At 45.3% G+C, this 17884-nt stretch overlaps 1 protein-coding gene across 1 annotated transcript in view; it reads left to right on the top strand.

Moving 5' to 3' along the window:
• Positions 1 to 17884, top strand: part of KCNH5 (potassium voltage-gated channel subfamily H member 5) — a 221879-nt gene that overhangs the window by 10180 nt on the left and 193815 nt on the right. The window contains 2 exon segments of the mRNA XM_082216907.1: positions 11709 to 11832; positions 15436 to 15542. Coding sequence (XP_082073033.1) covers positions 11709 to 11832; positions 15436 to 15542 — 231 coding nt within the window.

Here is a 17884-nt window from a genome sequence, read left to right as displayed (position 1 = left end):
CACTGGACAGGTAAGATACAATCTAAACCAAATCCCTTATGAATACACAGTGGAAGTGAGGAACAGGTTTAAGGATTTAGATTTGCTGGACAGAGTGCCTGAAGAACTATGGATGGAGGCTCGCAACATTATACAGGAGGCAGCAACTAAAACCATCCCAATGAAAAAGAAATGCAAGAAAGCAAAGTGGCTGTCCAACGAGGCCTTACAAATAGCGGAGGAGAGAAGGCAAGCAAAATGCGAGGGAGATAGTGAAAGATACAGGAAATTGAATGCAGATTTCCAAAGAACAGCAAGGAGAGACAAGAAGGCCTTCTTAAACGAGCAATGCAAAGAAATAGAGGAAAGCAACAGAATGGGAAGAACCAGAGATCTGTTCAAGAAAATCGGAAATATGAAAGGAACATTTCGTACAAAGATTACCATAATAAAGGACATAAGTGGTAAAGATCTAACTGAAGCAGAAGACATCAAGAAGAGGTGGCAAGAATACACAGAGGAATTATACCAGAAAGATATGGATGTCTCGTACACCCCAGGTAGTGTGGTTGCTGACCTTGAGCCAGACATCCTGGAGAGTGAAGTCAAATGGGCCTTAGAAAGCACTGCAAATAACAAGGCCAGTGGAAGTGATGGTATTCCAGCTGAACTGTTTAAAATTTTAAAAGATGATGCTGTTAAGGTGCTACACTCAATATGCCAGCAAGTTTGGAAAACTCAGCAGTGGCCAGAGGATTGGAGAAGATCAGTCTACATTCCAATCCCAAAGAAAGGCAGTGCCAAAGAATGCTCCAACTACCGCACAATTTCACTCATTTCACATGCTAGCAAGGTTATGCTTAAAATTCTACAAGGAAGGCTCAAGCAGTATGTGGACCGAGAACTCCCAGAAGTGCAAGCTGGATTTAGAAGAGGCAGAGGAACCAGAGACCAAATTGCAAACATGCGCTGGATTATGGAGAAAGCTAGAGAGTTCCAGAAAGACATCTACTTCTGCTTCATTGACTATGCAAAAGCCTTTGACTGTGTTGACCACAGCAAACTATGGCAAGTTCTTAAAGAAATGGGAGTGCCTGATCACCTCATCTGTCTCCTGCGAAATCTCTATGTGGGACAAGAAGCTACAGTTAGAACTGGATATGGAACAACTGATTGGTTCCAAATTGGGAAAGGAGTACGGCAAGGCTGTATATTGTCTCCCTGCTTATTTAACTTATATGCAGAATTCATCATGCGAAAGACTGGGCTGGATGAATCCCAAGCCGGAATTAAGATTGCCGGAAGAAATATCAACAACCTCAGATATGCAGATGACACAACCTTGATGGCAGAAAGTGAAGAGGAATTAAAGAACCTTTTAATGAGGGTGAAAGAGGAGAGCGCAAAATATGGTCTGAAGCTCAACATCAAAAAAACGAAGATCATGGCCACTGGGCCCATCACCTCCTGGCAAATAGATGGGGAAGAAATGGAGGCAGTGGGAGATTTTACTTTCTTGGGCTCCATGATCAGTGCAGATGGTGACAGCAGTCACGAAATTAAAAGACGCCTGCTCCTTGGGAGAAAGGCGATGGCAAACCTAGACAACATCTTAAAAAGCAGAGACATCACCTTGCCAACAAAGGTCCGTATAGTAAAAGCCATGGTTTTCCCAGTAGTGATGTATGGAAGTGAGAGCTGGACCATAAAGAAGGCTGATCGCCGAAGAATTGATGCTTTTGAATTATGGTGCTGGAGGAGACTCTTGAGAGTCCCATGGACTGCAAGAAGATCAAACCTCTCCATTCTGAAGGAAATCAGCCCTGAGTGCTCACTGGAAGGACAGATCGTGAAGCTGAGGCTCCAATACTTTGGCCACCTCATGAGAAGAGAGGACTCCCTGGAAAAGACCCTGATGCTGGGAAAGATGGAGGGCACAAGGAGAAGGGACGACAGAGAATGAGATGGTTGGATGGTGTTCTTGAAGCTACTAGCATGAGTTTGATCAAACTGCGGGAGGCAGTGGAGGACAGAAGTGCCTAGCGTGCTCTGGTCCATGGGGTCACGAAGAGTCGGACACGACTAAACGACTAAACAACAACAACAACATTATTATTATTATTATTATTATTATTATTATTATTATTATTATTCCATCCCATTCATTTCAGTTCAAATGCCAATGGGGAGAATGTTTTTCCATTACATATTGGCTGTGGGCCGAAAAGAACAGCAACAGCGAATTCCAATTGTATTTGCCGGATTGATTTCCATCCCAGACATGGGAGGAATAAGGGGGCACCGGTAATTGCAATTCCCGTTTCCACTTTTGATTAGCCACATTGGATATGTTCTTCCTTTGCAGTTGGAGGCAGCAATGGTGCTGAAAGCCAATTGCTTGGAAGCACAGGAGAGGAGAAGACTTTTGTGTAGGTTCCCCATTGAGGTATCTAGTTGGCCACTTGAGATGATATTCTATGAGTTGGGCCACTGGCTCTTCTTATGTCCCTATGGGATGGACAACATCCCATATCCCCTTTTAAATGTGTTTGTGGGAGGCAGGCCACTGGTTTTTGCTTTCATTATATATCTTGTGGTTTTTATCTTGCCTTTTGATGTTGTGAACCAATCCACGGATGAAGGGCGGTATACAGATTGAATAAATAAATACGTCTGCAAACCTCTATCATTTCTGCTCCCCTTTCCACCTTCACCCTGCTCAGTGCTCTGTGCATAGCACTTTGTCCAAAATGAGCAGAAACAGGACAAATTGTGTTAAGAAGCACATATTTGTATTCTGTTTTAAGGTTATTGGTAAATTCTTAGTGTAGAATTTAGGTTACCTTGGTAGGTAATTTTGGAATAATAATAATAAATACAGCTCAGAGTCCTTTTTACTTACATTAGGTTTGTTCCACATTGTGCTGAACACAGGTAGAGGCCATCTCTCTATATATACAGTGGTACAGACGCTTCTGGTTACATACGCTTCAGGTTACAGACTTCGCTAACCCAGAAATAGTACCTCGGGTTAAGAACTTTGCTTCAGGATGAGAACAGAAATCGCGCGGCAGCAGCGGGAGGCCCCATTAGCTAAAGTGGTACCTCAGGTTAAGAACAGTTTCAGGTTAAGAATGGACCTCCAGAATGAATTAAGTTCTTAACCCGAGGTACCACTGTATACACGTGTGTGTATGTGTGTGTGTGTGTGTGTACTAATTTGCTGATTAGTACAGCTCAGCTATTTGTGCACGCAGACTGCACACTCGCCGAGCCTAATATATGAACACCCCGATTCTGTCTGGGCAACCAATGTTTTCAATCTTAGGACACTTTTAAACCAGAATAAATCCCATCAGTGCCATGTAGTGGTGTAATCTCTATTGCAATGCATGCTTTGGTGGCAGTGATGAAGTCTCTGGGTAGTGATGGGTTGATGCATCCTGGTGTCCCAGAAGGGCAAGGCGAAGGGCAACAGGAGAAGTTCATGGGAGGGGTTCACTGGCTAAATATCAGCTCCCACCATTGAGCAGCACTGAACAAGGGAGAGAGTGCCAGCAGCCTTTCTGGAGCGGAATCGGGAGGAAATAGCCGTCAGCAACATGCAAGGATGCAGCTGCAGAGTGGATAGCAGTGCCTGGAACAGGCGCAGATTATGACACTGCTGGTCCCTTCCAGACTCTGCTGCCCATCCAATAGGCACCCGCATCCGAGGCATTAGCAAAGTCAGGTGGTAACCGGTGCAGATTTTTTTTTGTCAGCCCCCCAATTGAAATTATTAAAAGAAGGAAAAATGAGATACTTACAGTTGCAAGTGTTATTTTCTGGTTTATTTGCTTAACATTGTGAGCATAAGCACTTAAAACTCCCCCCTTCCTTTGTTCTCACTGCCCACCTCTCCTCCTGTGTGTTCCAGGGTTTGAGTCCTGAGTTGAGGGAGCTTTTGCTTGTCTCCTTCTCTCCCTTCTCTGCTTGTTTGCTTGCCTGCCTCCTTCCCGTCCTCTCCCTGCCTGTCTGCCTGCCTCCTCCAGCAAGTAACCAAACAATTTAACCCCTGTGTTGCAAACAATAGTCAGTAATATCCAAGGCAACACGATGACCAAATACAATGATACGATAGCAATATACACTCTTGATATAATATGAAATATATGAAATCACAAAAACAGAAAACTTATCTCTGAAAGTCACAAAATATGCACTCTCAATGATTATATAAAGGTCAAGGTCAAGGTACCCCTGACTGTTAGGTCCAGTTGCAGACGACTCTGGGGTTGCAGCGCTCATCTCGCTCTATAGGCCAAGGGAGCCAGCGTTTGTCCACAGACAGCTTCCGGGTCATGTGGCCAGCAGGACTAAGCCGCTTCTGGAGAACCAGAGCAGCGCACGGAAACGCTGTTTACCTTCCCGCCAGAGCAGTACCTATTTATCTACTTGCACTTGGACATGCTTTCAAACTGCTAGGTTGGCAGGAGCAGGAACAGAGCAACAGGAGCTCACCCCGTCACAGGGATTCAAACCACTGACCTTCTGATCGGCGAGTCCTAGGTTCTGTGGTTTAACCCACAGCGCCACCTGCATCCCTATAATGATTAAATAAAGAGTGTATATTGATATTGTATCATTGTATTTGGTCATCGTGTCGCCTTGGATATTACTGCTTCCTCCAGCAGCTCAGGAGTGTGGGGCAATGGCGGGCCACCTGCCCGCAACTCCCAAGCCTCCCCAGAGCTGTCAAAACAAAGGGGGAAGGGGGGAAGGCCACCAGCAAAAGTGGCACAGCTCCCTCCCTTCTCCCAATGGCTCGGGGTAGGCTTGGGAGTTGCGGGGCAGGAAGTGCCCCGAATGCCACCCCCTCAGCGATGACATCTGGGGTGGTCCACCTCACTGCACCCCCTTCCTACACCTCTGCCCACATTTCACTGAACCAGAAGCCCTGGTGATACTGCTATCACCTTGCCTGACACCTTTTGATAAGAGCACTGCATCCCTGGTTCTTGGGCAGCAGAAGCTGGTAGCTCACCAACCACTGGCCGGGAGAATGGTCTCTTCCAAGGCTGCAATCCTCACCTTGCTTGCCTGAGAGTATGCCCTGTTGAATTCAACAGGACTTACTTCTGAGTAGATGTAGGCTCTCACTGTAAGATGCCATTGGCTGAGGTCCTCTGAGCATTTTGAAGGTGTCACGGACTGAGCTCTCAGGGTCTCTAAACTTGGTTGGCTGAGCTTCACTGGAAGTCTTGCTGCCATTGTCTCTCAGGGTCTTTAGCTGCCATTGGCTGTCTTATTCTGGGGTTAAGGCGGGAATCAGTAAGCTGCCATCGGCTGACTCCCCAAGCATCACCCTCTGGAAACAGCCATCTAAGTAGGGCTGGAACCACCGCAAAGCGGTACCACCCATCCCTAACTCCAGAAAGATATCACGGTTGATGGTATCGAAAGCCACAGAGAGGTCAATGTGAATTAACAGGGACACATTTCTCTCTCCCTACAGAGGTCACCATACAGGGTGACCAAAGCCATTTCTGTGCCAAAACCAAGTCTAAACTCCAATTGAAATGGATCTAGAAAATCAGTTTCCTCCAAGACTGCCCTGATCTTGGGCTCAGGATTTCAGCCTTAATTTCTACGATACTCTACAACTCACTCTTTTAAAATCTTTCTGGGCCTTTTATCTAGTCCTCTTTCATGATCATGATCCTCTTTTGTGTTTTGGATCTCACATCGTATCTTGACCACTGTTTACAACTGCAAATTTTATTCGGTTCAGAGATGATTGTTTCGATCATAACAATGCAAAGAATTACAAAAACCAGGTAGACAAAGCAAGAAGATAAATGAGAAAGAAGTTTCAAAACATGTATACAGTAAGACAGATGAATGAATAATTATGCAATTAAACAGCCTTAAGACAATTTGCAGCATGACTAGGCATGGAACGCTGTTATGATTCCTCTGCTGCCTTTGCAAGTGAAACAACTTTTTGGATTATGTACCTGTCTTCATTTGCCATCAAAACTCTCTCTCTTTTTTGCCGATTAGACCAAAAATTAAAGCAAAGGGGGAGCTGAAGGGGAACCCCACTAATATCTAGCTTCCTTATAAATGGGGCAACCCTATTGGTAATACAGTGGTACCTCGGGTTAAGAACTTAATTCTGGAGGTCTGTTCTTAACCTGAAACTTTTCTTAACCTGAGGTACCACTTTAGCTAATGGGGCCTCCTGCTGCCGCTGTGCCGCTGTGCCGCTGCTGCACAATTTCTGTTCTCATCCTGAAGCAAAGTTCTTAACCCGAGGTACTATTTCTGGGTTAGCGGAGTCTGTAACCTGAAGCGTCTGTAGACCGAGGTACCACTGTAGAAACAATTCCCTCCAACCCTGCTTTTTATCACTACCATACTGTAGTTCCTCAGATCAGTAATGACCATCAAGAACAACAGATGACATTTGCTGGAGCCTGAGATAAACAGGCACTCTCTTCCCAGAAAGAACAGACCTGGAGCTAGGATGCAGCACCCTTGGACACTTGCCAGCACCCAGACACCCTAGATGGGCCCACAACTAATGCTTGCCTGAAACCCCTCTTTGAAAAAATAGCTGAGGCTAGGACCTTCGTGTGAGCTTCCCGTAGGTGCTTGATTGGCCACTGTGAGAACATGAGGCTGGACTAGATGGGCCTTTGACTCGACCAGCAAGGTTCTTCTTATATTTCCCACAATGCCACTGACCTACATGCCTGAGGTCCAAGCTACCTGAAAGACCCTTTACCCTCATGCAAACTTGCCTGGGTTCTCAGATTTTCAGGGGAGGCCCTTCTCTTGGTCCTGCCACAGGCTTGGTGGGGATGCGGAAGAGGACCTTGTCGGTGGCTGTTCCCAGACTTTGGAACTCCCTCCCTGGAGAAACTGGACTGGCTCCCTCCTTTCTGTCTTTCTGCCAGTACTTTTGGGAACTGACTGCTTTTAATGAAAGGGATGGTGCCATGCTGTTCTTATGGCAATTACCTGTATACTTCAAATGGATTTTCTATAGAGCAGGGACATCCAGCTCCCAATAGACTGGGATCTACAAACAGTATAAAAAAAAACTGGCAGTGATCTACCAAGTGTGATTGCTGTTGTTATTTACACCCCAATTTTCCTCCTGACAGTGCCTTGAGGCGCCTTACAGATAAAAATAAGAATAGCTAAAGGCAAAAGGGGGGAATCATTAGAAAAAACCAATGAAAAGAACAGGATTAAAAAATATATAACAGGCATGTCCATTAGGTAGATCGCTGGGTGCTCCTGGTAAATCCTGGTAGATCTCTGGCCCCTCAGCGATCTCCCCCCCCAAAAAAAAAATTCAGCTCAACAACTTCAGCTTGGCTTCCTAAAAAAAAAAAAAGCTCCACAACTTTGCCTTTCCAAAATAAGCTCCACAACTTAGGAACAACTTTGGCTTCCTAAAAATAAAGCTCAACAAGTTTGGTCCATCCAATAACAATTTGGGGCAATGGGAACTTAAATTCCATGTCCCAGAAGGCTCATTATCACTACCTGGTAAGCCGGGGGGGGCACTGAACCCAAAGCCCCCCCTCCTACCAAACTTGGAAGCAACCTCAAAGTCAGTCCCTCAGATTCCATCACACTCAAGTATGACCAGGATGGGACTATGCAAATGAAGAGGCGAAGATATGCAGATAGGAGCAGGCTTGACTTTATATGGCCAGGTCTCTGGTGTCAGTGAGCAGATGCAGCTCTTGCCCTACTCATCTCCTTGCCTTCATTTGGGTGAGTAGGTGCTGTTCATTCTTAGGAAGAAAAGTATAGGCGTCACCCCACTTCCTACGTAAAGGTAAAAGGGACCGCTGACCATTAGGTCCAGTCGCGGACGACTTTGGGGTTGCGGTGCTCATCTCGCTTTATTGGCCGAGGGAGCCAGCGTACAACTTCCGGGTCATGTGGCCAGGATGACTAAGCCGCTTCTGGCGAACCAGAGCAGTGCACAGAAACACCGTTTACCTTCCCGCTGGAGCGGTACCTATTTATCTACTTGCACTTATGTTATGTACTGAGTTGAGTCTGAATGTTCCTAGAACTTGGACGTGCTTTCGACCTGCTAGGTTGGCAGGAGCTGGGACTGAGCAATGGGAGCTCACCCCGTCATAGTGATTCGAACCGCCGACTTTCTGATCGGCAAGTCCTAGGCTGTGTGGTTTAGACCACAGCACCACCCGCATACACAGGGGTTAAATCACCTGAAGTGTGGAGCACCCTCTAAACACCCTTTAAGTGCGCTCTCTGCCACTCTCTCTGCAATCCATACTTGCAGGCTTGCAGATCCACCTGACCCACTTAGAATCGTGTTTTGCAATTGTAAAAACAGGCTGCCTCCTGAGTCCAGGGATGTCGTGACAAAATTCCTGCTTACGAAACGATAGCCTGCAACGCCAGTGCCAGGCACCAGGGGTCATCCTGTCTGACATTGCCTCCAGCAGCCAGCAGGATTTAGAAAACACTTGTGAAGTAGCATCACTGGGCAATATTGCCAGTGAATCGTAGAGTGGAGGCAATTGCACACTTGAAGAACAACCCATTGACCTTCTCTCTACTTCATGGCTAGCCTGAGTTCAATGTTGGGCATGCGGTTATTCCATAAAACACACTGAAACCAACCCCCCCCCCCAAAAAAAAGCAGTGTTTCCACTTGAACGGGCAGGTTTAATAGATGGCACAGATGTGGTTGTGCTGTTTCTGTTTTATTTTCAAACTGAGAGCTTCCAAGTGGATCTCAGGAAAAGTTATTTTGACAGGCAGGAATTCCAGTCCGTTTCCAGTTCTCAGTTGCTGGCAGTGAACGGCTGACAATATTTTGACAGCCTGGAGGCTGCACAGAAGAAGCAGGCCTTGATTTCTTCTCTGGAGGGTGTGTGGGGAAGGAACTGCATCGGAGCCAAAGTCCACAATCTGGAGCCAGCTAAGTGCTGCTTCTCTGCACATGGTTGAGGCAGATAGAGGTTCCTGAATGTACAAGAGACTTTCGCAAGCTAGCAAAGAAAAGTTTTCCTTGCTATCTGAACTGTTTTTAGTATTGCCTTTGAATGTTATGGGACCTTAGGGTGGGTGATACTTTTAATCATCATCATCACCGTCATAGCAATACTAGTCTGCTCACAATAGAGATTGGCTTGACTACGGCTTTCCGCTTAGTCACTGATGAAAGACAGGCTTTTTGAGGAAATCGAGAGAGCCTTAGTCATGTTCAAAAGGAAGAAGGAACTATAAACCTGACCTTTTCATTCCGTTGTTCCCTCTGATTTTCTCTCTTGTGACTGTACATAGAAAACTAGCTGTCAAAGGAGATGTGCTCTGGTCTGGCTTTTCCCCTGATGAACTACTTTTCTCTGTGCAGGATATATACACTCAGTCTGAAGCAATATAGCCCAGAAAAAGGATGACAACACCTGCCATTTGGGAGAAGCAGGATGAAGTTTCTCTTTAAAGAGGAACTTACTTTCTTTGAAAGTATCTGAGCTTATAGTGTGTGGCAGCTGAAATCTGCTGGCTGTGTGGGCCTCTTCTGCCCCCCAGCCCCAAACGGAGCTGCCCTCACAATTGACAGATGTGCCATGGGGAGCTGCCATGCTTTGGTGGCAAGGCAGATTCAATGCCAGGCATCTCCAGGCAGGGGCGGACGAAGTGGGGGGCAGAGGGGGCGGTCCCCTCCAGGTGCCACTCGAGGGGGGGTGACAAGATGGCCCCTGCCTCCCCCCAGCTGTAGAGTGGCCGAGGGTGTGCGCAGTCTATATGGGCACTGCCTGCGCGTCGTCCATACGGGCGACTGTACAGGCTGCTGTGCGTGCGCACTCCATATGGGCTGCCTCTCACACAGTGACTGTACGGGCTGTCACGCATGTGCACTCTGTATGGGATGCCGCACGTGCGCAGTCCATATGGAGTGTGCATGTGCAGCATCCTGTATGGAGTGTGCATGTGCGGCATCCTGTATGGACTGCGCATGTGTGGTATCCTGTATGGACTACACATGTGTGGCATCCCATACGGAGTGCGCATATGCAGCATCCCTTATGGACTGCGCATGTGCGGCCTGCCGTACGGAGTGTGCATGTGTGGCATCCCATATGGTTGCTGCACATGCACAGACCTTACAGGGTGCCGATCGCAAGTGCGCATGTGCTGCATTCCGTACGGAGTGCGCATGCGCGGGATGCCACAAATGCACACTCTGTACAGGCTGCCCCACCCCGGGTACCGGAGAGGGTTTCTCCCCCACTGTCTCCAGGTTTGGCTGGGAAAGACTCCAGTGCTTTGGGCTACAACTCCCATCAGTGCTGGGCAGCATAACCAATGAAGAGGGATGGTGGGAGTTGTAGTCCTAAACACCTGGCAGGTGTGAAGCCTTGTGAAGCTGCCTCAGAAGAAGTCCGTGTGATGCCTCGCAGAAAGGAGAGACACTCCCCCCACAAAATCGTCAAGTTGTTCCAGCATCTAGTGAGAATCCTTGGATGGTTGTGTTGGAGCCAAAATACACACACATGGTGGAAACATGGCACTAGAGGGAAGACGGATCACTTATGGAATATAAAATCAGTGTGCCTAGAGAAGCTCACTGCCTAATTTTGCATGGACTCATTTTTCATCCTGATGTATCTTTCGAAAAGCTAAAGCAGGCCCGATGTATTAGCCAAAAGAACGGCCACTTTCCAGGCACAGACCCCCCTGTTTGGATTTCCCCTCGCTCCTGAACATACACCGTTATCTTAATTTTGTTTTGTTTTATTCATCCCTTCCACTTTCAAGCTGCTCCCCCAGGTGTGTATGTCCTGAGGCAGCCTACAAAACAATCAAATGAGCGTTCAAAATAATTCTAGTTAAAACAGAGCGTTGGGGGAGCGTGGGCTTGTTGGTTCTCCCTGGCTTTTGAGACCATTGGCAACGACGTTCTTCTGGAGCAACTTGAGGAGAAATATAAAAATATTCCTCCCTTAATAATAATAATAATAATAATAATAATAATTTATTATTTATACCCCACCCACCTGGCTGGGCTTCCCCAGCCACTCTGGGCAGCTTCCAAAAAAATTATTAAAATACTGTAATACATCAAACATTAAAAGCTTCCCTAAACAGGGCTGCCTTCAGATGTCTTCCAAAAGTCTGGTAGTTGTTATTCTCTTTGACATCTGGTGGGAAGGCATTCCACAGGGCGGGTGCCACTACCGAGAAGGCCCTCTGCCTGGTTCCCTGTAACTTGGCTTCTCGCAGTGAGGGAACCGCCAGAAGGCCCTCGGCGCTGGACCTCAGCGTCCGGGCAGAACGATGGGGGTGGAGACGCTCCTTCAGATATACTGGACTGAGGCCGTTTAGGGCTTTAAAGGGCAGCACCAACACTTTGAATTGTGCTCGGAAACGTACTGGGAGCCAATGTAGGTCTTTCAATGTAGGTGTTATATGGTCTGGGTGCCTGAAAGACCCTGAAAACCCTGAGATCACTGTTTCTAGAATGCTTTAATTTTTTTAAAAAATGTTTTCTTATTGATGAGCCTGCCCCGGGCTCCTTCAGGAGGAAGGGTGAGATGTAAATTGAATTGAAATGATTGATCAATTTGTCCTTACCTTGTTATGTTTGGACGATCCTACATGTTGAGTACTAACGGCAGTAGCTTGGATGGTTTGGGGGAGTACAGGACTTATTCCTCTCCCCCCCTTTCTTTCTTTCATTTTAGAATCAAGTTTCTTACTGGGCAATGCACAAATTGTGGACTGGCCTGTAGTTTATAGTAATGACGGATTTTGTAAACTCTCTGGTTACCACCGAGCCGACGTCATGCAGAAAAGTAGTACCTGCAGGTAAGTCGCCTTGGATTGATTTTCTTGGGTCGGGTCAGGTGGGGGGGGGAGGGCGAATCCTGCTGTGCTTTTGAGTTTCCTGTTTGTTGTGTCATAAAAGGCCGATGCCCGAAAGCTGCCACCTCCACCTCTTCGCCACCCCATTAGGTGTGCATTCATTTTGCAACAAATGGAAAAGGAACCCCTGTGAGCCTCATTCAATTTTCGTTCATTCTGAAACAAATTCGCCAAGGGGGAAAATGGGTGGCGATGGCTAGGCTGTTTTTCAGTAAAAATGGAGGAGAAGGCTGTTCAGACCACATTTTTTTAAACCAAACCAGCCTAATTCATATCTCCCAGCCCATGACAGAGAGAGGAATATAACTACTCTTCAGATTTTTTTGTTGCACTTCTCTGAATTTTGCAATGCAGTCATCTTTTTTTAAAAAAGTACCAAAATGAATTAAAAATACATATCTTAGGATAAAAAAGTTTAGAAATTTGCACATTAATATAAATCATCATCATCATCAGTTTAATTAACTATCATAATCATTACCATCATTTCTATACCACTTCACTTCTTCTTCTTTTTTAAAAAAGAAAAGCTTGGTTGTTTACAACCTAACAGAACATTAGAAAATAGGATAAGAAAACATTAAAAAATAAAATCAAAGACAAAAAATGCAACTGAGATCTACATTTAAATAATCAATTAACAGAAAACTACCAAAATATTATCTTGAACATAAAAACAAATTGCAAATAGAAGTCAAGCATAGATGTAAATATGTCTTTAAATTACTGTATTTTTCTGTGTATAAGACGCCCCCATGTATAAGATGCCCCCTATTTTGGGGGACTCCAAATTAAGAAAACACCCCCTCAGCACTACCCGTGTATAAGACGAGCCCCAATTTTAAACCTAATTTTTTGGTTTAAAAACCTAGTCTTATACACGGAAAAATACGGTATATTTTGTGGCTAACTATTTAACTATTTAAATACAAATATTTATATAACAAGCACACACATTAATGTAGAAGTGGGGTGGAATAGACTTACGAATTAAGTCACGTGAAACTGACTTAATGGAAATAAACTGACCCTCCCCACTTTTCAGTGTTCTCATTTGTCTCTATCAGTTCCACATTCATCTCATTTCGAGCTGGGTGGGGTTATCCTTCCCTGGTGGAGAGTGGATTTTGCCAGATGCTACTTTCTCTCCCAGGGATGTGGGTGGCGCTGTGGGTTAAACCACAGAGCCTAGGACTTGCTGACCAGAAGGTTGGCGGTTCGAATCCCCGCGACGGAGTGAGCTCCCATTGCTCGGTCCCTGCTCCTTCCAACTCAGCAGTTTGAAAGCACGTCAAAGTGCAAGTAGATAAATAGGTACTGCTCTGGCAGGAAGGTAAATGGCGTTTCCGTGCGCTGCTCTGGTTCGCCAGAAGTGGCTTAGTCATGCTGGCCACATGACCCGGAAGCTCCCTCGGCCAATAAAGCGAGATGAGCGCCGCAACCCCAGAGTCATCCACGACTGGACCTAATGGTCAGGGGTCCCTTTACCTTTACTTTACTTTCTCTCCCAGAATGCTCCAGATGTGATGTTCTTCCAGTGCATTCTGGTTTGTTTTTTTACTGCTTTATTGGTTTTAAAAACAATACAATACAATACAATACAATACAACACAACACAATACAATACAATACACAACCATCAACAAAAGGCAATCCAAGATCAACACTCATTACTACAAAAAGAAAATATTGAACTTACATGTCATGAATTCCAACATGACTTCCAGTCCCCAAATTGTGACTCCTAATTTACATTACGACTGCATACTTAACTTTATCTCTCCTAGGTTCTTTAGTTGTGTTAATTTTGCAAAGTTCTCTTATTTTCATGCAGAAATCAGTCCAGGCCTGCCAAAGACTTTAGATTATCACAATGTTCTTTTAAATACTCTCTGTAAATATTCCACTCTCTATTAAATATTTGATCTGTGTGGTCTCGAAATCTTGCTGTCAATCTGGGGCATTCCGAGGGTGGAAAAATGTAGTTGTGCACAGTCCATCTCGTCTCTCCCATCGCCCCGATCTGGAGTTGCAGGCCGGGAAAGGAGGGTCTTGTCATCTGGGCAGTCCCAGGACCACTTTAGATACTGCTCAGGGCTGTGTTATTAATGCAACAAAAGTGTCAAAGTCAGCAGTTGCGAGTTACCAGTCTCCGTAAGGTCAGGGGGAAAACAATGCTGTCCAGGGTTGTAAAGACTGTGGAGAGAATAATTGGGTGCACTATTCCCACCTTGGATCAAATCTATGCTTCCAGGTGTCATAAGAAAGCTGCAGAGATAGTGCAGGATAGTGCAGGATAGTGCGCACCCCGGAAATGATCTCTTTCAGCTTCTGCCTTCTGGAAGAAGGTACAGGGTTATAAAGACCAGGACTAGCTGCCTGAGAAACAGTTTCTATCCAAATGCGATTTTGGTTTTAAACGCAGCGTAAGGTAGTCTCTGCGGGAGTATATTGTATTTAATTATGGGGTATCAGAGTTTTTAGGGGGTTAACCAGGCTGGGATAGCAGGCTTGTTGGTTTTTGAAGGTCTGATGTAGATTTTTTCAATTTCGTTGTTCTGTATGGGACAATGACAATAATGATTATCGTATCGTAGTCTCTGGAGACAGATGGAAGTCAACAACCTTGAGCCAGCTCACAGTCCACCTGCCCCACCTTGGATCTGATTCCGAATTAGTTGGCGGGTGGGGCAAATGTTTAATTATTATTATTTTAATTTCCTAGGGTGGTGGGGGGGGGGAGGGAGATGTTGTGTCTCCTTCCTCTCCACTCCTGACCGAGAGAGTGTGTGCCACTTCTGCTTTGCAAACTGCTCCCTTTGCAGAGAAGGTGATTGCAGAGCGCACCCTGCAGCATCTGCAATCGCTGAACAGCACCCTGCAGAATTTATCCCCCTTGCTGTCAGTCCAGTGTGTGTGTGTGGGGGGGGGAAGAGGCTGATGGGAGTTGTAGTTCATCAACATCTGCAAGACCAAAGGTTCCCCAAACCTGTCCTTAAAAAAACCCATGGAAGCAGTCAAATTATCGCACGATAATGAAAGTCAAGAGCGAGTCAGAAATCATTCTCGAGCTCTTTCCCCTAAAATGTGGCATTTGGAGGAGGGTTTCAGCTTTCCTGGTGCTCAGCAAGACGCTCTCCGTTTTCCCAAGTTGAAACCTGTGTGCATATTTCAGAAAATAAATCTTTTATGTATTGTCAGCTTTCTCTCTTTTTTGTGTGGGAAAGCATCACACTCTGGAAAGTGTACCCAGAGCGTCACTTAAATTGAACGCTATAAGGCAGCAATATAAATCCTTTCCCCCCGGCAACAGACCCCGCCACAATTATTTGCTTTAGAGGGCTTCATAACAATTTTGCAGCTGTAAACGTTGAGCAAAACAAGGTGTAAATCATAGTTAAGCATACATAGGTTGCAATTACGCTGCAGTCTGGACCATAAATACGCCTGTAAGGGTGTTGTTATGCTTGTTTGTTTGTGAAGCCCATGAAAATGTGTATTCTCTCTCTCTCTCTCTCTCTCTCTCTCCACCTTTCCTTTCTCCAGTTTTATGTATGGTGAACTCACAGACAAGAAAACCATTGACAAAGTCAGACAGACGTTTGACAACTATGAATCGAACTGCTTTGAGATCCTCTTGTACAAGAAAAACAGTACGTATAAATGTGAAATCATTTATTTGTGGTTTTTTTAATGTATCCCACCTTTTTCTCCAAGGAGTTCAAAGTGACATGAATGGTTCTCCCCCTCCTCATTTAATGGCCACAATAACTCTGTGATGTAGGTTAGGCTGAGAGGCAGCGACTGGCCCAAGATCCATGGCTGGGTGGTGATTTCAACCGCAGTCTCCCAGGTCGTAGTCAAAGACAAATGGACATAAATATGACATCAGGAATCACAAAACAGAGAAACCAGTAGGAGAACACTTCAATCTCCCAGGACATTCTATACAAGATCTCAAAGTAGCTGTCTTATTACAAAAGAATTTCAGAAATCGACTGGAAAGAGAAGTTTCTGAATTGCAACTTATTACCAAACTTAAAACCATGGAGAGACCTGGTCTGAATAGAGACATTGGATTCTTATCTCATTATACATGATAAAGCTATTTTTAGCCATCTCACCCCTTGCTTTTCCCTGTAAGACCTATTGCAGTCGTTAAGAGTCGTCAACAGGTTTACCACACCTATCAGCCAATCACCCATTCCCCCCACCCTTCTGAGTAATACCCCTCCCCACCCTCTCACTATATATAAGGATCTGGTGACTTCTGTTTCAGTGTATCTGAAGAAGTGTGCATGCACACGAAAGCTCATACCAGTAATAAACTTAGTTGGTCTCTAAGGTGCTACTGGAAGGAATTTTTTTATTTTGTTTCGGCTACGGCAGACCAACACAGTTACCTACTTGTAACTAGGTCCTTGTCTGACACTCTAACCATTGCACCACACTGCCTTGCCACATGGTTACATTAACAGCTTGTTGCCTTTGAAATCACACACCAACTTTTAGGTGTTTGGGGCTCCAGTGCTTAAAAAATGTCTGCAGTTGGCAAAGGGGGACTTGTATGGAGTATGAGGACTATGGGATGCTAGAAATTAGCAGTGTCACTGTAACCTGGCACGGAATGTGACTTTGTTTCGCTCATACTGCTTGCAGGAATTGCAAACACGGCACTGAACCTCTGAAATATATTTTCTCTTGTTCAGAATGGAAAAGGGGATTCTGCACCTGGGCAAAGGCATCTTTTTTGACTTAAATCTGTTTTTAGTCCAAAACCTGGACCATTGATTTGCACTCACACAGAGGTAAAGGAATGCTCAAACGCTTGCAATTGCTGACCCATTTCCAAATTGAGCCAGAGGGAATTTCCTTTACTGACTCTTTTTGTGTTCTTATGAAAGAGGGAGAAAAACTCTTAGACTGCATTCACATGGTGCTTCGCTCCATTTTTATGTCTTTCCCCTAACTGTTAAGTTCCGCATTATAGTTGAGCATCTATAGAATGTGCAAACAGCTTCTCAAACTATAGTGCAACATAGTGAAAGTTTAGTTCTCATTTCTGTGCTATTTGCTTGCAGGAAAAAAATATCCATGTATTTATTATTATTTACTTATTACATTTATATGCCACTTTTTTTCTTCCAAGGATCTCAAAGTGGTGTATATGGTGATTTGCCCAAGCTCATTCATGGCTGAGTGGGGATTTGAACCCTGCTCTCCCAGAGTCCAACACTCTATGACACGACACTGGCTCCCAATAGTTTTAAAGCCATTGACACCATTCCTGGCTGATATTAACAACAGAATTAACCAGTTATTTGCAAGTAGTCTGGATATGAGCACTAAGCCTGTGCAATGAGGGCTGCCCAGATCATAAGAAGTTAGTTCCAGTTGTGACCGACTCTGGGGTTGCAGCACTCATCTCGCTTTACTGGCCAAGGGAGCCGGTGTACAGCTTCTGGGTCATGTGGTCAGCATGACTAAGCCGCCTCTGGTGAACCAGAGCAGCGCACGGAAACGCCGTTTACCTTCCCGCCAGAGGGGTACCTATTTATCTACTTGCACTTTGCTGTGCTTTCAAACTGCTAGGTTGGCAGGAGCAGGGACCGAGCAACAGGAGCTCACCCCGTCACGGGGATTCGAACTGCAGACCTTCTGATCTGCAAGTCCTAGGCTCTGTGTTTAACCCACAGCTCCACCCGCGTCCCTTAGGACGTCCGTATTTTCATGGGAGAAATGTTGGAGTTATGCGACTCCTGAGCCAAGGAGATAAGTAACTACACAACCTTTAGAAGACATCTGAAAGCAGCCCTGTTTTGTTTTTAAATTATTTGGTTTTACTTATTTAAAATTATAATCACACCACAACATATCCACAGTTAAAACATTCCTCTGAATCTCTAGACTTCCCACCTTCCCCTCAATGGGTTCTGTTGTTAAACCTTTTCTACTGCATCTTTTTTCAATAATCCAAGTTCTTTATAAACTCCAT

This window comes from Podarcis vaucheri, assembly GCF_965113315.1.
Source record: "Podarcis vaucheri genome assembly, chromosome: 1".
Taxonomy (NCBI): domain Eukaryota; kingdom Metazoa; phylum Chordata; class Lepidosauria; order Squamata; family Lacertidae; genus Podarcis; species Podarcis vaucheri.
Note: the sequence above shows the minus strand (reverse complement) of the source record. Positions and strands in the feature narration are given on the sequence as shown.